At 39.2% G+C, this 23,098-nt stretch overlaps 2 protein-coding genes and 1 non-coding gene across 7 annotated transcripts in view; 2 read left to right on the forward strand and 1 right to left on the reverse strand.

Annotated features, from left to right (window-relative positions):
* The window catches only part of SGK3 (serum/glucocorticoid regulated kinase family member 3), a 55,603-nt gene extending 50,280 nt beyond the window's left edge, over nucleotides 1-5,323 (forward strand). For all 5 annotated transcript variants that reach the window (XM_058830693.1, XM_058830696.1, XM_058830695.1 and 2 more), the window contains 7 exons: nucleotides 30-142; nucleotides 356-392; nucleotides 505-591; nucleotides 1,340-1,435; nucleotides 2,279-2,434; nucleotides 3,405-3,494; nucleotides 3,933-5,323. In XM_058830693.1, coding sequence (XP_058686676.1) covers nucleotides 30-142; nucleotides 356-392; nucleotides 505-591; nucleotides 1,340-1,435; nucleotides 2,279-2,434; nucleotides 3,405-3,494; nucleotides 3,933-4,103 — 750 coding nt within the window. In that variant the 3' untranslated portion in view covers nucleotides 4,104-5,323. The remainder of the gene's footprint in view (nucleotides 1-29; nucleotides 143-355; nucleotides 393-504; nucleotides 592-1,339; nucleotides 1,436-2,278; nucleotides 2,435-3,404; nucleotides 3,495-3,932) is intronic.
* A 3,620-nt stretch (nucleotides 5,324-8,943) lies between these two features.
* On the forward strand, nucleotides 8,944-20,138 carry MCMDC2 (minichromosome maintenance domain containing 2). The gene is made up of 14 exons (XM_058832838.1): nucleotides 8,944-9,043; nucleotides 9,136-9,266; nucleotides 9,358-9,417; nucleotides 9,714-9,909; nucleotides 10,883-11,005; nucleotides 11,168-11,275; nucleotides 12,520-12,648; nucleotides 13,172-13,403; nucleotides 15,012-15,217; nucleotides 15,533-15,699; nucleotides 16,035-16,211; nucleotides 16,915-17,057; nucleotides 17,587-17,696; nucleotides 18,175-20,138. Exons 1-14 carry the CDS (start codon nucleotides 8,944-8,946, stop codon nucleotides 18,339-18,341), a joined length of 2,049 nt encoding a protein of 682 aa, XP_058688821.1. The 3' UTR covers nucleotides 18,342-20,138.
* LOC131576795 (small nucleolar RNA SNORD87) lies at nucleotides 19,803-19,881 on the reverse strand. The gene has a single exon (XR_009277073.1). It is a non-coding gene; the product is annotated as a small nucleolar RNA SNORD87 (small nucleolar RNA).
* Nucleotides 20,139-23,098: the final 2,960 nt, after the last annotated feature.

Consider the following 23,098-nt stretch of genomic DNA (forward strand, 5'->3'; position numbering starts at 1 on the left):
ATTCTTATTTCCTATTTACATATTTACAGCTGTTCTTTCACTTACAAAGAGAACGTTCCTTTCCTGAGCACAGAGCCAGATTTTATGCTGCTGAAATAGCCAGTGCACTGGGCTACTTACACTCCATAAATATAGTGTACAGGTAAGTTTCTGAAATGTATCCTAGTCCTGAAGAAATTCAAAATGGGAAAAATTACCAAACAAAAAGCTCTACAAGAAATCATCTTACCAGAAGCCTGAACATAACAATTTCACCAAAACTTCAAGCTTTCAGCTGAAGAAGAATAAAACCCCTTGCCTCTGAAGCACTTGTGACTGCTGTTTTGATTTACTTTTACCTTTTCTTTTTTATTAGGGATTTAAAACCAGAAAACATTCTCCTAGATTCACTAGTAAGTATGCAAGATTATTTCTGTTTTCTGTGTTCTGTCTCAAAATTGACACTTCTGTGTATTCACATGTTGACCATGTTCTCTTTTTAACATATCACTTTTTATTAAACAGGGTCATGTTGTGTTGACAGACTTTGGACTTTGCAAAGAAGGGATTGCAACTTCTGATACCACTGCAACTTTCTGTGGAACCCCAGAAGTATGTTAACAACTTTCATGGGTTTTTTTATCAGTAAGAAATGACTGTTGACTATTATTACTGTTTGTGTAACTGGAAGGTCAAATATTGTGTTTTGTACTGCTGGGAGGTTTGCATTCTTTTAACAAGCTGAAACCAAACCAAAGACACGCTCCCTACAGATCTGTTCGTTGTTCTTACTAATACACAGTGTCCACTGCTTGCTACCCACATGGCCATGCCTCATCTCTTCCGTACTGTGTTTCTCCAGCCCTTTTCAAATACTGTTTTCTTCCATGTCTCCTAACTGCTGGGTATAACAGCTTCTACAGATTTGTCAATATGAATCTACTTACCATATCCTGCCATTGATTCTTAGTAGGTTTATAGGGAATTAATATCTGTGCCTCAGGAAATTACTGCATGTGCGTGAAACTTTGAACTTGCTGACTGAGTTATTGAACTCTGTTGTCTTTTTACTGGGAAAACTACACTGGAAAATTTAGAATGTGGAAGGCTTGAACGTGTATGATGGATTCACTGAACAGAGAATTAGAAACTTTGGTAATTTGATTAAACATACTTTAAATTACAGAAAAGACCTTTGAAGGCAGTGAAAAATGAGTGAGATGTAGTATTTAGCTGAAGCATTTGATTGTTATGAAGCAACTTTTCTTGGAAGTGTAGTCACTGTGAAGTGACTACACCCTAGGTTTTATCCATGCTAGCCTAATTCTCTAAACTACTTTTTTTTTTTTATTCATTTTAGTATCTTGCACCAGAAGTCATTAAAAAGCAGCCCTATGACAACACAGTAGACTGGTGGTGCCTTGGTGCAGTTCTTTATGAAATGCTTTATGGGCTGGTATGTACCTTATATGTAAAGGTTGGTTTCTTCCCCTCTCCCCTTTTATTTGAATTAACCTTTGAGTGTTGTTAAAGATGCTAACTTGTTCATAATATTGGAATATTCCATTTAAGCAGATTAACAAATTGTTTTGTACTTAACACAGCACTTATTTTTCTCTTTTGGATTTTACTTTGCCTCTTGGTGTCTGACAGTTCATGGAAAAGCACAATCGTAGTCATCAGCAGTATCAGTAGTCTTCAGCAAAATCAGTAGTCATCACTTTGAGGGACTGAGAATAAACTGAATCAACAGTGATAATACACAATAAAAAACCAAACAGCTTATAAGTAAAATTTTGTCAAATACTGGAATAAATAAAATTAAAAGGCATTTATTTTATTTATGTATCCCAGGTTTTCTCCTAGCTTTTGACAGCATTAGAACAAAGGAATCTTGCTATGCTTCTAGTCATAGGTAATTACTCCATTAAGAATCTGTTAAGAGTTTTCTCAAGTTGTCTCCTCCCTTAGGACCTTAAATAGGGAGATGGATTTGTTTTCCCATTCTCAGGTTCTTTTCAGGCAAGTTCAGTGGGAGCTTTGAAGCTGGATGGCATCTATGGCTAATTAGGAGTGTGAGAACACATTAGGAGTAAAGGAGGCGGTAGTGGGAAGTTAACAAGTGTAAAGTTCTGGCAGTGGCCATGACTGAATTAGATGTTAGCAGTGCATAAAAAGGAGATTTCTGCTTCACTGCTAGCAGCTTTTATGTCTTACAGAATCATTTACTGATCATACGTAACATACAAAACAACATTGCATGTGGCTTCAAATTCATGTAGAACTTGTATTTTTTTAGCCTCCTTTTTACTGCCGTGATGTTGCTGAGATGTACGATAATATTCTTCATAAACCCCTGGTTTTGCGCCCAGGAATTAGTCTTACAGCCTGGTCTATCCTGGAAGAACTTTTGGAGAAAGATCGGCAAAGCAGACTTGGAGCAAGGGAAGACTTTGTAAGTAATGTTTATCAAACCCTATTTCATTTAAAGGGACTTTATATTAATGTGCACAGCACAGGATTAATAGTTGGAGATAGAAATTGCACTGCTGCATCTGTCTCTATTTTCCTCCTTTTTATTTCTTCAGTAAAGACACCAGTGAGGTCTTTCACTGGAAGTTGCTGGGGGTAAGAGAGCAATGATTGTTGAGGAGTATTTTGAGCTTGGTTGCTGCTGTACTGGCCAGCAAAGGAAAAACAGTCACTAAGGTGCACCGAAGTAGGTTTCACTGTTCATAGTGGAACTGGGAAATAATCAAAAGAAAAGGCTGTCATGTGGTAATACTAATGATTTGGAAACCTGTTTTCATATAAAGAGGAACACTAGTTCCATGCAAACAGCAGCTTTTTTTTGGCCTCAAAATCATGGCAGACATTTTCCTGGTGTAGCAACAAAACCTTTGTTGGCAGAAAGTTGATGTGAGAAAGTTACCGGTGTCTTCAGATTAGTGGTGGGATCTTTGTATTCTTTGGTTTGCAGTCCTTATGTAACTGGACCTTGTAACTGAGCAAGATGAAAGGATTTAGTATAGCTGTTTGCTGCTTCTTAAGTACTGAGTATATTGCAGAGTTGTTGAAGCTGCTTCTCAGACAGTGATGTGCTTTACAAAAACTAACAAAACTTTAAGGCAGGAACACATACTAACAGAAAAAAATTCTTGCTCTGTGGTAGACTTCAAGGTTGTTGATTTTAAAGTTTAAAAGCAGAAAGTATGATCTTGGAAGGAAAATTGTTTACAGAGGCAATCATACAAATTTTAATTGTTTTTACCGACTACAACTTTCATTGTGAAGTAAATTGTGAATAAACAAACTGATAAGGACATGCACATAAGAACTTCCCTATGTGCATGTAATATGAAATAATGTTTACTACAGTGCACAGGATGGAATTACGAATTATCTAAAATCTTTGTTTGCTGCAGCTTGAAATTCAGAAGCACCCATTCTTTGAATCCCTCAGCTGGACTGATCTTCTTCAGAAGAAGATTCCGCCACCATTTAATCCTAATGTGGTAGGTGCCTGGAGGTCGGCAATGGTGTTAGTGTTTGCATCTCAGATCACAGAATATTCTGAGTTGAAAGGGACACACAAGGATCATCAAGTCCAGCTTTTAAGTGAATGCCCCATATGGGGACTGAACCCATAAACTTGGTGTTCCTAGCACCATGCTCTAAGCAACTGAGCTAATCTCCCTAAGAGAGACTTTTTTTCATATTTTTTAGGTTTATCAGATCATTAAAAGCATAGGATTTGGTGAAAGCTCCAACCTAAATGAAAAAATCCCAGCCTTGAAATACTGGAGTGGTGTGCTTCCTTAAATTTCTTTTACTTAAATAGAATATAACAACAAAATAGACGGCCTTAAGAGTTAAAATTGGAATCTAAAGGATAGGCACAAGTTTAAAACACTGTATTAATTTGACGACTGATAGATCCTTCTGTTTCCTAGGTTGGACCTGACGATATTGGGAATTTTGATGCAGTGTTCACAGAAGAAATGGTCCCATACTCAGTTTGTGTTTCTTCTGACTACAACATTGTTAATGCCAGTGTCCTAGAGGCAGATGATGCATTTGTTGGATTTTCTTACGCACCACCTTCTGAAGATGGGTTTTCTTAGGAACTTAGAAGCAAAGAGTGGTTTGGAAGTTTTGGGTTGAACTGTAATGTTAGGATTATGGACACATTCCGAAATAGCGTAAATAGTGCCTCATCTTGTATGTAGGTTTGAAACCTATGAACAAACTTTCTCTGCTGTATAGGAGGAATTTGGGCATTTTGGATGGCTTTCTTTGGGGTTTGAACTGTTTGTTCCTGCTGCAGAAAATATTTTTTAAAACCTTTAAAAAGCATTCTCTACATATTTTTTAAGCAAAAACACTGACTGTTCTCCTCAGTCCCTTCGAGTTTACATTCATACCTATCTAATTTGGCTGGCACAAACAGCAGCAAATTTAGTAAATTTATAAATGCTTTTGTACTTATTTACAGTGACTTTGTGCTTGAATTGTAACTATGCAAATTGTCTTTTGTATATCCTGGTTTAAAAAAAGGTAAATGTTTTCCCTGTTACCAGTTTGGAGTATGTGTTAATTTACCTGTCAGCACTTAAATGATATAAGTTAAGGACCAAGAATCTTAAAAGACTTCTGCAGAATGAAAACTTGGTTACATAAAACTGGATTGTTGCTCTTGCACTTGCTGAAGTACCCACTGACTCAACTGGATTGTCTGAGGTATGGGGGATTACTCAAAGCAAGGACAGAACAAATTAACTGGATTGATTTGATAACATTACTTATTACGTGTTCTACTTTTCTTTCTTCCCTAAGTATGTCTATATTTCAACTACATTAAAAATATTTTTGGTTAAAGCTCTGCTTCTCCAAAGATCTAATATGCAATAATCATGGTTACTTTAAAAGTAAGTCAATTAGCTTTGACATTTTGGGGGTGGGTGGTGAGATGATCATGCCAAATATTAGGGATTTTTCTCACAGATTGGTAGTTTAAAACACTCTTATGTTCCAAATTGATTGTATTTCAGCATTCAGAGCTACTTGTCTTAGTGTTCCAGTTTGCACCATTTTTAAATCTTCACTTGATATTGGGGGGGAAATGTAAACTACACTGATAATTTTAGAAATGTGAAAAGCTATTGTCTTTCTCATACACGTGTATGGACAAACGTAATTCTGAACAATTTCTGTTTAAGGAAATTTTTTTTAAACAATGCAAAAATTGACTGCAGTTACAGTGTATAAAAGGCATATAATGGTAGTAGTTTGTTATATATATTACTTGTAAATAACAACTTATTTTTGTCTGTTACTCCAAAAATGTTCAGTGTTTTTTGTTCATAAATATATTCAGTTAAATGCGTTGATTTCAGAGAAGTATGGTAAGATACTGATACATCATGAAGATACGTAAATTGAATGAATGTTACATAAATTTCAGTATCTAAGTCAACTTGGTTTTGGCAAAATAAGCAGCTAAAATAAATACCCCTTATACGTCAAGATTAGATAAGAATTGAGAACCATGGGGTGAGAGTGTATCAAATAATAATTCTCTTGAAGTAAATGTTGTATCAATACATTGATAATGTAGAAGAGTGGAAAGTAAAACAGGATTCCTTGCTTACCTCAAGGGTTATGTCCTGTGGCATAGTTTTCTGCATAGTGATTAAGTGATGCTTAGCAGTTGCTACATGAGGTTTTGGAAGGAGTGTTTGGGTAAAAAGTAAGAATCTACACTGGCAGGGAAGGAAGAAACTGTATCATTTGTGGGAGCAGAATGGTGCCTTGGCACTCATTTTCCATAGTTCTCTCCTGCAAGGGCTGAAAAAAGCTGTTCAGGACAACCAAGAACTATGTGAATCATTTCCTTAATATTAAAATAATTTGGAAGTAACGGCCCTGGGGTTTTTTTGGGATTGGGGGTTGGGGGGGTGGGGAGGTGTTCGGTTGTTTTGTTTGGGGGATTTTGTGTTGTTTTGTTTTGTTCTTTTTATTTATTTAATTTTTTTTAACATAGCTTTCTGATGGACTGAGAAACAGATTTATGGTATGAAAGGAAGTATCCATTCTCATACTTAATTTTTAGTCTGTATGCTCCTGAAATGGTTGTGAAATTATGTGGCTACTGTAACTGCCTTCTCTTTATGGCAAGGAGGTACAGTGCTGTATAGGGATGTGAAGGAGAGGGAATATTTCAGAAATTGTTGTGGGAACTGGCACCCTTTTTAATTTTTGTCTTGTATTCCAAAATGTTCATACCTAGCTGCCTGAATGTATGAAGGGTTTTGGGGTTTTTTCTTCTTTGTCAGAATTCAGGGGATCATTCCTTTAAAAAAAAAAAAAAAAAAAAAAAAGTGGCAATTGAAGTTGCTCCTTGGAGAGCATCTTAATATTTGCTTATTAAGCTTTATCCTTCAGCAGACTCTGCCTTCTGGCAAAGTGTGAATGTGTTTAGCATATCACTTGAAGTACTTAAGTTCTTTGAACTAAAGGTTAACAGACTGTATAACATCAGGCAATAAAACCTCACGTTATTTCTTGTTCCACATCTCTGTGCATCCCATGAGGATGGTTTCCAAAGTAAGACGTGCATTTGGAGGGCTGTAGCTGCCTCACCCAGGGCTGAGCTGAAAAAGCGACATCTGAAACACTTGGTAAAGCCTGGAGAGGAGAGTGGACCTGCACAGGAACCGACTGTGCTACTCTTTTCCTGTTTTGGCTGATAGGTAATAAAGGCAAAATATGCCTTTTTGTGACTAGTGCAGAGGGTTTTGTTCTGCCTGTCTGGAATGGAAGGGGATTTGTTCCTCCCCTTGCGGAGAGGGAACCCAAGCACCCCGTGAGGAGCAGGCCTTTCTTCAGTGCTGTGGAGGCCGGGAACGGCGCTGCTGGTGTGGTCTGCCATCTCCCGGTGGGGCGGGGGGAACGAGAGAGACCACACGAAAGGTGGACTGACTGAAATGCACAATGGTTGTAAAAATGTGAACTGAAACACGACACAAATAGAGTTCAGAGTTTCCCTCCCGGAGAGGTAAGTTTGGGAGTGGCTGGCATGCTAAAGGCAACAGTTAAACAGAGCCATGTCCCGTGCCCAGCGCCCTGCCCGTGGCTGAAGGCAGTGGCTGTGTGAGGCCGAGTCGCCAGTCCCGGTGGTGGCCGCGGGGCTGGGGCAGCTGTGGCTGTGGGGTGGGCTGGGTATTGCCTTCCCTGAGGACTTGCACTGAGCACGGGCGCTTCCCCGGCGCGGCCGAGCCCTGCGGGCCGTCGCTCTCACCGCGCCGCCGGCTGAGGGCCTGAGGGGGCGGTGCCGGGAGCGCCATCCCGCGGCTGTCGAGCCCTCGCTGCCGCCTCGGACCGGGCCGCCTTCGCCTCCCCCGCGGGCACAGGGAGCGGCGTGGGGGCTGAGGGCAGCCCCGCCCCTGCCGCTGCCGCCCCAGCAGGGCCGGGGGACGACCGGGCGTAGGAAGTCTGGTAAATAACTGGTGGAGGTCTGTGAGGCAGGGGTGCCGATGGCAAGGAGCTCTAGCCACGAGGGAGATGCTGGGTGTCTGTGCCGAGTCACACCTGGCTTTGTGTGGGGACACCTAGCTGGCTGTGGGGACACTGGCGAGCACCATCACCTTGGTCTGGCTTTATTTTCCAAAGCTTAGGCGATGGCTACTCAGTGCACAGTGAGCGGGACCACAGCTCAGTCCTTCCTGTCATATGTGGTGTCCCGCGTGTCCAGCCCTGGTGACACAGGACCCAGGAAGATACAGTAGATCTATGTGTGTACATTCCTTTAAGCCCTTCTTGATGAATATTTCAAGGGATGGAGCAGTAATTGTGCAGGTGTAATCCCAAAGACACCGGGGAAGGGAATCCCTATTATAAATTGTCTTTTAACTTATTACTTCAGGCACTAAGCACATTCCAGCCCACAGTGTACAGTTCTCAGGCCACGAGGTTTATGCTGCTGCCACACTGAAGTTGAGCTGGAATCCAGTTACTCCTCTTGGATGTTGATTTGTCCTCCCAATGTAATTTCTCTGAACTCCTGCAGGGAATATATCATATGCTGTGAGCTTTGACTCCTCATCAGCTCAGTAAGTCCATGTCCTACCCATTACCAGGTAGCTAAGTTTTATTTTTGAAGATTCGAGTGTTGTTTCATATTGGTTGTCTACAGAGAGGACTAAGGACATTTTGCAGAAGAAAATATGAAAGACATTAAAACAGATGCATATATACAAAATACCATATTTTGGCCTTAGTAATTCTCCTAAATTCTGCAAAGTAGTGCTTCATGGTACAAGACTCTACTCTTAAAAAAAATAGAATGTTATGTGGGTAATACACAATGAAAACCATACTGAAGAGCAGTCAGCCTCCAAACCAAAATTGTAGTTGTAAAAGCTTTGCCAGTGGGAATCGGAATTGTTTGTCTGTGTACATGCATGGAAATAAGTGCAAGATCAGCACCTTAGGTGTGCGCTACATGAGATCACAGCAGGGTAGGAAAGTCAGATTTTAAGAAAAGAGATGTTGCCCAGTTTCACACTTTTAACAGCTATGACAGATATTCTCAGATAATGGAGATAAAATTTTAAGTCTTACTTTTAATAGACTGATTATAAAATCTACAGGGGACATGAAATTAAATGGAAACTTTAATTTCATGGGTTAGGGAATTAGGAGAGCGAATTCACTGAGGAAAACACTAGAGCATTCTTCAGAAATTTACTCTAGAAATAGGGTACACTTCAGTCATTGGAAAGAGCTTTGAAATGAATTTTAAAAATCCTTCAAGAATGGCAGTTTGAAGAAGAGACTATTTTAATTTTGCATGGCTTTGTTAATACATACCTTTATTATTACTATTATAGCATGGCCAGTGCTACCGTAATTTCTTCACAGTTTATTCCCACAGTTGGATAAAGAGTGCAAAGATCTTGGAACATGGATCCTGAAATACAGAAAATGAAGGAAGTTGTCCTTGTCTACCTTGACAGAAGTGGTGGCCTTCAGAAATTTGTGCATGATTGCAAAAAATATAACGGTATTTCTGAACAAATAGTCTGCACAAATAGATCTGTGTAACATAGTGTTACACAAATCTCTGTTACTTTAAGATACTTTTTGCTCCTACAGACTCAAAACAAAGTTACGCTGTTTATCGTTTCATTATTTCAATTAATCCTTCTGACATTGCTGAATTGGATGCAACTCTTGGAAACTATATTCTTCATAATCCCCTACAAGCTGCACAGATTTTTCAGTCAGTAAGTGTATAACAGATATGTAGACAAAAGTTCATCATCTAAATTTTAAAAAGATTTTCCTTTCTAAAATGAAGTTATTTTTCCATCACAGGTATGCTTTGTAGCTATTAAGACATTATCATTAATTGAACAATTGCAGACAGAAGCCCAGGTGAGTCTGCACTGGTTTTCTCCATTTAGATCTTGAATTTTCTAAGTATAGTGAAATATTAACAAATATTTTTGTATTAAGTTTTCATTTTCCCTTTGGTTGCGGTATTATTTATAATTAAAAACAGCTGGAAGACTCACCCAACCATATTGCAATTGTGACATTAATTAATATGAAACCTAGTTACTCATATGTTTCTGAAATTTTTAGTTATGTATGTTGTTTGTCCATGAAAAATAAAGCAGTTTTAAATAAAAATGCTTTTATGATATTAATGCAATTGTATCTCTTGCTAGATAAGTATATTGCTGAAACCAACACATTTGCCACCTTTACCAAGTTATGTTCTGAGTCTTTCTGCATATCCCTTTAATTACACATCTCAAAGATTCTATATGTCTGAAGGGATAGTGATTGCAATGGGAACTGTAACAAAATACACACAAGGAGCAAGATTTCTTTGTACTGAGGAAACCTGTCCATTCTCTGAAGGTAGTAAAAAATACAAAAATTAATCAGTACTATTTCAAAAGCTTTTTAATAAATTTGGTAATAAGATTAAAAACCTAGCCTAACAAAGGTATTTTCCTATACAGTTTTATTATGCATACAATTTTGTAACGAGCACAGCAAGATTTCTGTTAATTGAAAGGAGTGGACTTTCTCAGCATTATTCAATGTTTTGGAAGAATAGATATGCCAGCAATCCCTTTTCCTAATGCTGAAGATAGTTTATAGGAGAAAACATAAGTCACCTGTAAAACCTGAATATATTGAATATCTTAAATATCTTCAGTAGCAATAAAATATCTCAAAAATAAATAAGCTAAACTAGTAAAATCCCTTTTTCCTTGGAAACTGTTTCTGTCTGTAAAAAAACCCCCATAGAACAATATGCTTAAGTGGCTGGCAAACGCTTCTAGCATAGAACAAGTGATGCTTTGATGAGTAGTTAACTTCTGTGGAACTCCTACTTTGAGTACTATTCCTGAACTGCTCGTACCATTGCTGAGAGCGGCCCTAAGTACTTTTAAGGCTGGTTTTTTTGTTTCTTCTCTAAGAGAGACCATGCAGTTATAAAAGATGCAAAATCCCAAAGTTTTGAGAGTGCAGATTAAGTCATACAGACGTCTTTACGAGGACACGTATCTGTAATGGTGACCATCCATATCCCACGTCATTCCCATGCCAGGCAGAAGCTGCAGTGGCTCACTCGTCAAAAAAGCCCGGCCAAGCTGCTCAGCTTGGGAATGTGCAGTAGGAAACCCTGCCTGCCATCTCGTGGCCAAACACAATTAGATGCATTCTTTCATTGGAATATATCAAGGAGGCTCCTCCAAAGAAACACATAATAAATTTAGAATTTCACTGTCCAGTATTTCAATTGCTTCTGTTCTTCATGGGGAATTTAAAACTAAAGCTATGTCCTCCTTTTAAATGGTTGGTAAATTATTACTTTTTTTAGGGTTTAGGTGCATCAGAGTGCACTGTCCTGGAGCTACAGAGTCTGCTACAGTGAGGACTGATTTTGTGTGTAGCTTGTGTTCTTCACCACTGCAGGAAGACATGAAATTTAGAGTACTTGGTGGTAGGATCTATGCAATCTTACTTTTAGATCTGGTAGTTTCCTACTTCTGTTACACAATAAGTAAAATATTTAAGTGGAAAAAGCCCACTTAAAATATACCGGTCTTTTAAAAAAATATGTTTTAAAGAGAATTAACCTTTTTCTTTGCCTTTGTTTTGAAAGATAAACAAGTAGTTGAAATGATTGATGCTAAAATTCTGAATGCTTTGAAAGGATATTCCACTGATAAATCACATTTTAGGATTCAGGCATTTACATTGTTCTTGAGAGGTAAGCTGAACTTTGGAGTTCTGTCAAAAATGTTTTAGAACTGATCTATAATAATCTCTTGCAATTGTAGCTGGTTTTTTTTTTTTTTTTCTAAAATGGTGAAAGTCATAATTTATATTGCAGTTATTTCTGTACTCCCCTTCCCCCCCCAAATTTTATAAAAAGCAGCTAGGTGACAAAGCAGTGTGCACATATGATTGCAGAGTGTACATAGCAAAATTCTTGCGTCACTTTTACAGCCCCATTTAATTAAAATACCCTGGCCAGCCCGGTAGTGTCTTCTTTTTATCTCCTTTCTACTTCCTTTGGTCATGCTGTTCTGAACTAACTTCGTGTATGCTTAACATCCTTCCTCAATCTAGCTGATTTCACATTCCATCAGGATTTTTGACTACCACTGCTGTCCACTGCAAACATTAAATGATTTCTAATGTTAATAGCTAACTAAAACCACAACTCGGCAACATACTTCCATCAATTCTTAAAAAGACCCCAAATAAACACCGAGACAAGCAACAAAAAAATCCTTTTCCATTCCAAAACTCTATGGAATTATATGGTTCATTTATTGAAAACTAAATAGAAAGAACTAGTAGTACTAAAATTATAATAAAAATTTATAGAATAATCTATGGTCAAGATACTGAGAGTTGCATGCATTAAATTTCTGCTGGCTCTAGAGATCAGTGTGGTTACAGTGTTTCTCAGGCTGAGATTAAGATCTGGTTTGATCTAATTTTCATTTTCAAAAAGTATATGAGATTTGGTTTTCTAAGGTGCACAGAAATATAAAGGTTCACAAAGCTATTTGTGTGTCTTCTTGAAATCTGTGTAGTTTATCTCCTCTTTATTGTGTTGGATTTTTTCTCTGACATTTTATAAGACACTGACTGATAATAGCGGTTCCACAAGTTTCGGAGTAGGAAATACACTGGCACAAAACTATGCATTTTTCTTTTCGATGCAGGACTAAATGCATTGTCCCTTTTCTTTATCATGAAATCTACTTTCCCCTCACCTGCTGTGCCTTTCTTTCCTTTTGCACTAAATAATTAAAATTGTATGTTTCATTTCATTCTAGTCCATCATCAATCTGGCATCCAGCTGTTTTCTGCCAATGTTAATTCACAAAATCAATTGTTCAGAATGTGTAAAAATTTTCTGACCATGTCTTTAAAACTATTTTTATGCCCTGACATATCTGCAGCTTTGGCCCCCTGCACTTAGTTTTTTATTATTTGCAGATGAACTGGCCAATAAAATGACAATAGGAAACCACTACAGAATTATAGGAATTCCAGCTTGTGTACAAAATGGCCTACAAGCAACTGCATGTATAGAAGTCAATAGTGTAAAGCTCTATAAACCAAATGGTAAGAAAGTTCCATTAAAAACTGACTGAAAAAATACCCTGGAAAACATAGAAAAACATCTTGAGATTTGGTAAAGTTTTTTATTATCTAGAGGTCCAGATCACAAAACCACTTGGGGACTTTCCTCTTCTCAGTCTCAAATGTGTACTTGCTGTTATTTGAGAATATCTACTGTTGCCCACTTTCCATGCATTGGGAAACTCCCCAGTTATTTACTGTAGTTCTTCAACTTCTCTTTCCATTTCCTCCTATCCATTGGAAAGTACTTTGAAATCACAGAAAATGAACCTGATATTTCAGTGTGTTTTTCTTTCTTATTCCATCAGTTCAAGCAGATCATGTCTGCCACCTTTTTAACAGTAAGATTAACAGTGTCAGAAGCTTACATTCTGAATTTGTGCTTAATACAGAGATATATTTGTTCTTGGGAAGTTTTTGTATCAAGACTCCCAATGGTGATTTGTTCTAACATACCTGCATAAGTCTCTTTAATGATTGTTCACCTGTACTTCGTTTCCATTAGGTCCTTCTTTTGTTAGTGAGAATTTTAAGTATCTTCTCTCACTGACTTCAAGTTCACGCTGGAGGTTTACTGCTGTTCTGGCCAACATCTTTGCTTCTCAAGTTGTTCCACCAGGCACTTACAATACTCTTAAACTTGCAATATTGCTGAGTCTGGTACAGACATGTGAAAAAGAAAATGCTGATTATCTGGATCTCTTGATTATGACAAGTGACACGCTAGTAATTGACAGGTGAAGAGATTCCTTTTTTTCCATTTAAATTAGAATTTAAAATCTAGTCTTAAAGATAATAGGATTGGTCTTACATGAAAAGCTAGATACTTTGTTTTAAAAGAATATACAAGGCTCTAACTTAGTTAAATATTCAATTTTTATCCCTGGGACATTTTTGTGTCTTTCAAATGATAAATCTACATTAGAACTTCATTAATTATAAAACCTCCTAAAATTCTCATACAATTATGGTGAGAATTTAACACTAGCACTGTTTTGCAGAGCTCATATAAAATATTCTTCTAAAATCAAAACTGAAGGCTGTCCTAGAACAGCCTTTTTTTGGTAACAAATAAAAGGACTCAACTTTTCAAACCTCGTGTTAATTTAAGACCTCTTGTCACCAATTCCCAGCTATCAGCCTTTTGAAAAAATAAGCAGTGTATAAATAGATACTTACATTTTTATAATTTTCATAAAAAACACTTGAATAAGGTATCAGCTTTACACACAGATTATAAATCTGGCTGTTGTTGCCTTTAAGTATTTTTCACTATGCATTTTATGCATTTACCTATTCATGTAACACAATTTTACATACACTGCAGAAAAACACATGCTACTTTCTCCTTCCACAACTTAAGATCTCTGAAAGGGGCATGAATTTTATTTTAATTTTCTAATTATTCAACCAATTCACTAATAATTTTTGTTGTGGAAAAAATCCCAAAATTTTGATCACTTCAAAATTCAGCGGTAGAAATTAGTTCCAATTTTCAAAAACAGGAACTGCAAGATTTCTTTTTTCCCAGGTTAAGATTAAGACTTCCTAAGAGAAACAGGAGTTCAGCGTTTTAAGAATCAAAACATCTTGTTAATATTAAAATGGTTGTACACTGTAAATCATGATCAATATTGTAATTTGTACTATCTTGCATGTGCACAGTATTTACTGTCAGCAGCCTGTTAAAGTAGGCATTTCCTACACATTTCCATTGGTGCAATACCCTATTTACTAATTCTTACTAATTTTACTTAGTAATTTTCTCTCAGGTCACAATAGTAGGACAAACCTAGCTCTGATGTCTTAAAATTGTTAAGAGCCGTTGATTGTGGAACCAGACACAATTTGCAACCTCTCTGTGCCAAAGAACATAGTAGAGGAGATGAAAAAAATATTTTATACCTTCTTTCTCCAAAAGAATTGGAGGGGAGTGTGTAACTCAGGAAGGCGGAGCTTACAAATTCCAGCCTTTCCATTTTTCCCAGAAGTCTAGAATTATTAACGCTCTAAACTTTTAAATCACTGGAAAAGTTTCTGCAGAATAGGAGTTAACAATGTGGGGTTAAATTAAGAGCAGTCTTTGATTTCCTAGGAATTACTTCTGCAACCCATAATTTGCCTCATGTTTAATCCATGAGAAATACAGTCTTGATGACAGCTGTTGGGAGAGTAGGCTTGAACCTCTACTTTTGTATTCAGAGTCAAACAATTAGTTTTGATGCTGGCTTCATGTTAAGTGTTTTTTGTTGTTGTTTCTAAGTGAGTCTTAATACTTACTAAGGTTTTTTAGAAGTGAGTAATTTTAATAATTTATGACTGACAATATTTATTTAATCCTCCAGGCTTCTGAATTACAGCTTATGTCTTCTGCCTCGTGGCATACGACACCCACCTTCCAGTGATATTTTTCCTTCTGTGTCCAAAGATAAACACGGAACTGGAAGTGCCAGTATTCAAGCCTGCAGCGCTGCGCTGGCCAAGGGTGGCATCTGTTACATAGGAGACTTAAGTTCGTATAAAAAGGATAAACTTGAACTTCTACAGTCTGGTAATCTCCCACCTCCTAACAAATAAGGGGACAGAACTAAATAAATATGCAAATTCAACGCTAGGTTTGTTCCCCAACAAATTATGGCCCTCAAAATGCTGCAAAAATCTGTTCAGTTTTTAATGGGTCTGTCTGTGTAAGACACAAAGACAAAAAAGCCAAGTTCCTGCAAACTTAAATCTGCTACACTACAGACATTCATTAATCATAAAAATTCAGCAAAATCATAATCATGACTGATTTCAGATGTGTGTGTGACTAGAATTTATATCTAAGCTATATATCACATAACTGATGACTTTTGTCTCATCCTAGTGCTAGAGAGCAGAACAACAACAGTATTTATTCCTGGGAAGAAGTATGGAGAAGAGGCTGACCAACAAGTTACTATTTCAGTTCAGACCAACTTTTGGTCCTTTGTAGATGTGGACTCTTCCTCAAAGAAACATATACAAAAGGAGAACTTTCTAATTGGACAGATGGTAAAGTACATGTGTTATTATCAGAGGAACTGTGCTATAGCTGTAATTTGTGTTTATTTCCACCCATAATGAAAACAATAAAACTTGTTAGTATTTCCAAGAAAGTCACAACTTAAGCAACTTTAAATCAAGTATCTTCTAAAATGAGATAGCTTTCCCAAAAAAGTAGGTTTCATTCAAACAAAACTTTATCAAGTATTACAGGTATAATTCATTAGATAATCTTGCAGTGTAAGTGGATATAGGATATTTCAGATATAAAACACCATGATGCTTCTACAAGTCAAAAGCCCAAAATAAAGCAGAGGTTTTCTTTCTATGGGTCTTTTCTTTAGGATGTGAGTTTGATTCCAGCTAACCTTGTAGATGGTTTTGGGCTCCTGATCTACAATGAGTTTCCTTCCTGTCGCCTGTCTTCTCCTGTTGTACATCAAATCTTGAAAAAAGCCATTAATCCTGAAGCCATGCTGTACAAAGCCTCACATCAGTTCAGAACACAGGATTACGAGGAGGTAACAGATTATACACAGTAATTTAGAAATGCATTATATTTGTGAATATCATACTGGGTTTGGCATCAGAAGGTTCTCTCTGCTGTCTGCTTACTTTTAATACTCACTTTCTACCCTTTCCCCCACCATATTTCCACTTGCACTATTAGGATCATTGACAAAAGCAGCTTCAGTTCTTGAAAAAGGTCAGTATAATAATTACAGTTTAAGCATGTTTCTGGAAAATGTACCAAGTTAACATTCATATGAGAACAGACCTTAAGTATTTTTGACCAAAAAGTTTACAATCAGTAGTAGAAGTTACTATTCCATTCTAATTCAATTGTCAGTATATGTAGCATAACAGATGATTCGCCCGGGAAGCGGTCAAGGCCAGGCTGGATGGGGCTCTGAGCAACCAGGTCTAGTGGAAACTGTCCCTGCCCACTGCAGGAGAGTTGGAACTGCATAATCTTTAAGGGTCCCTTCCAACCCAAATCATTCTATAATTCTGTATACTATCAAAGACCTGTCTTTATTATTATCCTTTATATTTTCCTTATTCAGCATAGCCAAATGGTGACAACTGTTTTTACTATTAAAACTATTGGTAGAATGTATTGTCTAGCTTGTATTACTATGCCACTGGTATATTAAAAGGTGTGAAAAAAGGTCAATTCCTTATTTTCCAGTTAAATACTTAAAATGTATGCCCTCTCTCTAGTTTATTTTGTTTGCTAGGAATCTTCATGTTGAACTGAGTTCAGAAGCAGAAAGTCTCATTCAGGGCTATTATCTTGCAAGTCGCAGGGTGAGAAGAGATTCCATTCATGGATCAACATTATCAGCCTCTGCACTGAAAATTCTGTATGTCTTACTTTTCATTTTTAAAGAGAAATTGTGCTTATCTGCTCAGGAGCTTGTTTAATAAAAATCTACATAAGACTCATGGTTTGAAAAGTTCAAGCATAAATAATCTTATTTCCTATTTATGAATGTCATTTATTTCATATATTGACACGGCTAAAAGAAACCCACATTCAACTTTGCCAGGCAAAAAAAAAACCCTAAACCCAGCTATTTACAGAACTTGTATCATTATTAAAGCTATCTAGGAAAAAAAAAAAAAAAAAGGGATTTAAATATGTACAGCTTTGTTATGGGAGCAAAAATACAATTAATGGATAACATGCCAAGTTCCACTTTCCAGCACAAGAATTTAATGCATAACATATATTTAGTCAGTGGTAAGTATAACTGCAGAGCTGAAATATTAAAGAAACAACACCAGTGTTAACTTTTAATTTACACAAGTGCTTGACACAGGGCAATAATACACATTGCATTCATGCCTGGAGTATGTTTTATTTCTGACATGGTTATATTGATCTCTTAGGATTTCACTGGCTAAGGCTCATGCCAAGCTCAGTTTAAGACAGACAGTACTTGAGGAAGATGCAGTGATTGCCATCTTGTTACTTGAGTCATCACTGACCCTAAAACACGGTAAATAATGCACAACAGTTCCTTAGTCTTGGGTGCATCACTGTCACATTTTGTCAGCCTGAAAGAAGTCTACATCCATTGACTGCAATAGCAGGTAATATCAAATCAGAATCCAGAACTTCCACTGTTGAAGACTGGTATTGGAGAAGTCTGTCAGTTTGTCTCAGTGCTATATGTAACGAGGCCACAGGCCAGCAACAAGTCTGTCCTTCATGCTGGTTTACTTAAGGCATTGCTCCTCTAACACTGGCTAAGGTTAAACTAAGGACAGATTTTCCTTCCCGGGGAAACCAAAAACAAGGGTTGGATATTTTTTTGTTTATTAAGCATCAGTCATTTGTTCACACACAGATTTGGATGCAAGGTAAGAATTATGATCTAGGATTGCATTACTCTAAGTAATTTGCATCACAGCTCTTTTTTCCCTCAAAATTCTGGCACATATCAAGGCTTACAGCTTAATTTCTTCTTTGCCTAGGCACATCCGCATTATGTGTAGCACCAAATCCTGTATTTCCATTTGACCTCAGTGATGAAAGCTCCCTGCAACAGAGAGATATTTACCTCATGCAGTGTCACCATCAATTGCTGAAGTTTATTGCTGCCTATAGCCCAGGAATTCACATTAACACTAATGAAGAGTAAAATCTCCACTGGAAGTAAAGCCTGAGGCTCTGGCTTTTTGAGAGGCTACAGTTATAATAAAAATACTAAAAACTTAGAAGACAGTTCAGTGATGTTTTACCAAGGAATAAAGCACAGCTGACAGGACCTGAATTACAAGTTTTGTGACTTATTTGAAGGGAGGAAGGATGTCTTCATCCTAGAAAACCACGGCTTCAAAATACAGTCCTAGCCAGAACTTCTCTTCCTGGCTACCACTCTCCATTCACAGTTATGCAAGAAGTAATTTAGGATTTGGGATTTTTAATAAGACTATGACTAAAAATTAAACCACCAGTTCAGAATCTAATGTTTTATTTCAGCTACCTGAATTCTGTGGTTTTTCTTGTTACTTCCTTTCAAATGTATCACTCAAAGGGTTAAGGAATTTTCAGAACATTAAAACTCTTCTTTTAATAGTTTAAGTCAACAGTCTTTACTTATGGTATATAGATTTTGTAATGTATAAAATATTATCATAGTGCTGCTTCATGTTCTGTGTCTTTTTTTTTATGATACCATAAGATTAAACAAGGATGCCAGACACTCCTGCAACCAAAACAAAAAAGCCTGCAAAAGAAATGAACTACAAAAAGAAACCCACCAAACGACCTCAACCTGCAAAACCCAGTGTTTCCACATTATTTTATATGGACTGCAGGGGACAGTAGAATGCTACAGTTAGGAAAAAAAAATATTAGACAACTTTTTAGGCAGACAGCTCAATGAGTTCAACTCTACCTCACTGTAAAAACAAATGAAGAATGCGAGGTAGGAGATGAGGTGTTTGGAGCACAGTACGCTTCACCAGCTATGGGCTTTCCTGTGTTTCATCTTCCTAGTAAGGCTGTAGCACTAGACATAATCCTCAGCAAGACTTGTATCCGAGATACATGTTAAATAAAAAAGCTGCAGTAGAATTGTACAGATTTCCTGTCAAATCTGGACAAGCTGAATACTTAAGGCCTGTGTTACTCCTACCCAGGACATCATCCAGCAGGATCAGAATGCTAGTGCTCCCATAGCCTCAAATAAGTTACTGAATACAGAAATCCAAGATTTTATTCATACCCACTGCTAACATTGTAAACATTCATTTAGACTACACAAATTTCCCCACATTTTCATCTTTCCTTATTCACTTTTGAGCCACTTATTTGATACACTCAAAAATTCATACTAAGTTCTAAGACTGGCCATAAGGCCACTCCTCTTTCTAGAGTGACACTCTACCCTGAACTTCATTCCAGGATTATAATTTTCAGCGAACAGTTACTCCCCTGCCATACTATGGAACCAAGCAGTATTTCTGATGAGCAAGAAGGGCAATGGAAGCATTTCCAAGTGCATTAAAACTCCACATTCCAGGCTGCTGTTTTCAAGATAGGAACATTAACAAGTTAATTTCCTGTACGCTTAATCTTACACAAAGTTATTACCCTCACTGGCATTTCAGATCTCAAGATACACATCAAAAAACATTCAGATGGGTAAACGGCAAAAGTCTCATCATTATGCCAGAAAAATTATCTTTAAGGGTAGACTGAAATCCTTTATAAATCACTATCTTTGAGAAGCAGTATTTAAGGGCTTTTCTGCAAAAAGAGCACAACATTTTATCCTTGCTTTTCCCCAGTTTCTCCCATAAGCTCTTGAAAACAGGAAGACTTGTAGCAGTACTACAAGGAACTGATGTGGTTGCCAACATGGCCAGCACAGGCTTTCCCCAGATGGCAGTACAGCCTGCAGGAGCCTGAGTACTCTGACAATAAAAAAGCAACTGACCTCCTTAAACACCCACACTTCTACAAGTGGGTGAACTCTCCTGTTGGCCCTGTGTGCATACACAAGGCTGGAAGACAGTGGAGGTGGTCATCTGATGTCAGAGAACCTTAAAAAAAATAAAATAAAATCAGAAATGACAGGAGCAAATCAAAGTGGAAAAACCCTACAGATTAGCTGGCACATCAGATAAACAACACTTCTCATCACAGCCTTCAGCTGGGTAAACGGCAAAGGGTCATCATCACTATGCCAGCAGTTTCCTGCCTATGTAAAACTGCTTTTTCCAGATACTAAATACAAGGGAATTGTTTGTCTCAAGAGTTGTACTTACATAAGCTGAAGCAGAGCCTTAGTTTTAACTTTTAAGCATAGAACAGATTGAGCACAGCCAAGAACAAGAGAAAAACTGCTCTGGGCACAAAAATGCAGCTCCCTCTCTTACACTCTAACCCCCGATGCTAATTATCTTTCTAGAGGTAAAGCTCACTACCAGTCACCTTACCCTTTGGAATATATTCCAAGACTGACACAGTTAAAGTGCCAGCATGGACTGTGAGCATACTGTTTTTCACTTAATTCTCTCCCTTTCAACTAGAATCCATGAATTCTTCAAATCAGAAATCATGTTTTTCCAGTTAAAAACTAGGTTCTCTGATACAAGCCTCTCCCTTCTGACTCCTTTGGGATTCTTGGATTGCACCTGCTTTGTTCTGGGAAGCAAGTCTTAGGAGATTTTATAGCTGCCATAATACCTTCTGTTAGGATTTCAATCTCTTAACCCTACATGCAATCGTATGTCTCCTTTTTCCTTCTGTAAGGGACTTTCCAAGCCATTAAACAGCTTCAGAACTCTTGATCTGCATTTCATGATGCTTCCCTCAACATCTTTAAGTACAGTAAGAAATACTTGCTTTTGTAACTCCAGAATTCATGTGGCATCTTTCTGCTTGCAAGGCATGGCAGAGTCCAGACTGAGGATTCCCAAAGCCAGTAACAAACTCATCTTGAGCTTCACTTTCTGCCTAAAAAAAATGAAAATATGTTTAATTCAGAGAGCTCCATTGCTGAGCCAGTAACAGAAAGCACTAACACTTCTTTGGGAACAGAAAGCCAGTCCAAGAAACACCAACCCCACACTCTCTTTGTAATTACCTGGGATAGACAGCACATCAGCTGAGATCAATGTTAAGCAGAGGCATGACCATTTTCCTTAAACAGTGTGAGGAATGACTGATTGCAGGACAAGCACAGTGCTCCTAATGCCCAGCCAGGCTGGGGAGAGGAGCACCCTGGCAGGGTACAGCCTTTAACCCCAGTTCACATGTGACACCCTGGGGAACTCACTGACGTTTTACCACCAGTTGAACTGAGGTCAACCCTCACACTGCAGTCTGTAATGCAGGAGAGCATTACCCTAGAGGCTGCTGATACTCCTGGGGCCCTGTCCCTGCCTGACCCCACCAGTTAGGATCTGTGCCTATAACCCAAAAAAAGGGCATAGTCTGGGTCACCTCACAGCCCTTGCCCAATTCCCTAAAGGAAAAAGGAGGTCATTTATCTTTTGGATTATGACAGACATTTGCTGGTGAAAATGATCTGTCAGCAAAACCAAGTGTATTTGAGTGTCCAATCTGTCATTCCTTTCAAGACTTGATGAGCCAAGGGACAGCTCGAGGTAAGCACCACGTGGCACACAGTAATTAGGTCCATCTCGGACTCCCACGGCACCAGTGTCAGCCTGAGCTACTCCACCCCAGCGCCCGGGGGAAACACAGGCACAGTCAGGGCAGCGTGACAATCACTGCTCTTCCAAGTGACAGCTCCGGCTGTTTAGAAAAGCACCTGCAAACAGCCCCTGCAATTCCTGAGATTACGGTCACTGCTTTGGCCTGCCATGTCGGGATTTCTCACATGAACCACATGAGAACATTTCTAATTCCCCTGAGAAGGCCAGAAATTACCCCGCTGTTCAGAGGAGCGTGTGCCTGGACTGCTGAGGCAGTTCCAAGGGGCACGGCGGAGGTCGGGCGGCTGAGGAATCACACGGATGGCTGCGGATCCACACGGCAGGATCACGGAATCACAGAATGTTAAAGGTCCGGAAACGGACCTTAGCGACCATGCAGTGCCAACCCCTTTCCTGCCACGGGCAGGGACACCGCCCACTAGACCAGGTTGCTCAAGGCCTTATCCAGCCCGGCTTTCCACACCACCATGGGCTGGGGCACTCACAACCTTCCTGTTCCGAAGGCCTCACCACCCTTACAGGAAAGAATTTCCCTCCAACAGCTAACCTCAACTTCCCCTCTTTCAATTTGTACCTATCAGGCTCGGCGGCCGCTGCTGCCGCTCCCACGCCCGAGGCTGGGGCACGGCGGGACGATTCCCAAGCCACGGATCAGCACGGGCACGTCCCACGCCCGGGCATCCCCTCCCTTCCTCCCAAACACCGCTCGGGGCGCCGCTCGCCAGCCCTGGATCCGCCGCCGAAGGGGCCCCCGCAGACACGGGCCGGGTCCCGCCACATCGATCCACGCACCCAGCGAGGCACGCACCCCGACCGGAGGCGGCAGCTCCGGTTCTCCCCCTCGGAAAGGGCGATTCCCGGCCGACATCCCGCTAAATACGCGGCGCTCCGGGGCGGGGCGGGCGCGGCGCCTTCCGGCTGCGCGCGCACAGGACGCGGGAAGGCGGCGAGGGGCGGGAGTGGGAAGTGGAGGGAAAGCGATCCGTGAGCGCCGGCGCTGCTGGAGCTGCGAGCGGCCGGGAGAGCAGCGCCTCTGCTGTGGCCGCGGGAAGTTCGCCTGTCCCAGCCCTCCGAGGGAAAAGCTGTGATGACAGTGGCCGAGGTTTGCCGAGATCTTTTAGGTTCCTCCTTGAAGAATGCCACCTTTTGATAGCAGTGTGTAGAGTTTACAGCTGTGTTCCTAGGCACGTGCATATTGCTAGTGTTG

This window comes from Poecile atricapillus, chromosome 2, assembly GCF_030490865.1.
Source record: "Poecile atricapillus isolate bPoeAtr1 chromosome 2, bPoeAtr1.hap1, whole genome shotgun sequence".
NCBI lineage: Eukaryota > Metazoa > Chordata > Aves > Passeriformes > Paridae > Poecile > Poecile atricapillus.

Bases quoted from the DNA above. Each gene is read 5' to 3' on its own strand.
- MCMDC2 (XM_058832838.1), top strand. From the start codon at position 8,944: ATGGATCCTGAAATACAGAAAATGAAGGAAGTTGTCCTTGTCTACCTT. The intron at 11,276-12,519 runs GTAAGCTGAACT...TATTATTTGCAG, and splicing joins ATTTACATTGTTCTTGAGAG to ATGAACTGGCCAATAAAATG. The intron at 13,404-15,011 runs GTGAAGAGATTC...TTAATCCTCCAG, and splicing joins GACACGCTAGTAATTGACAG to GCTTCTGAATTACAGCTTAT.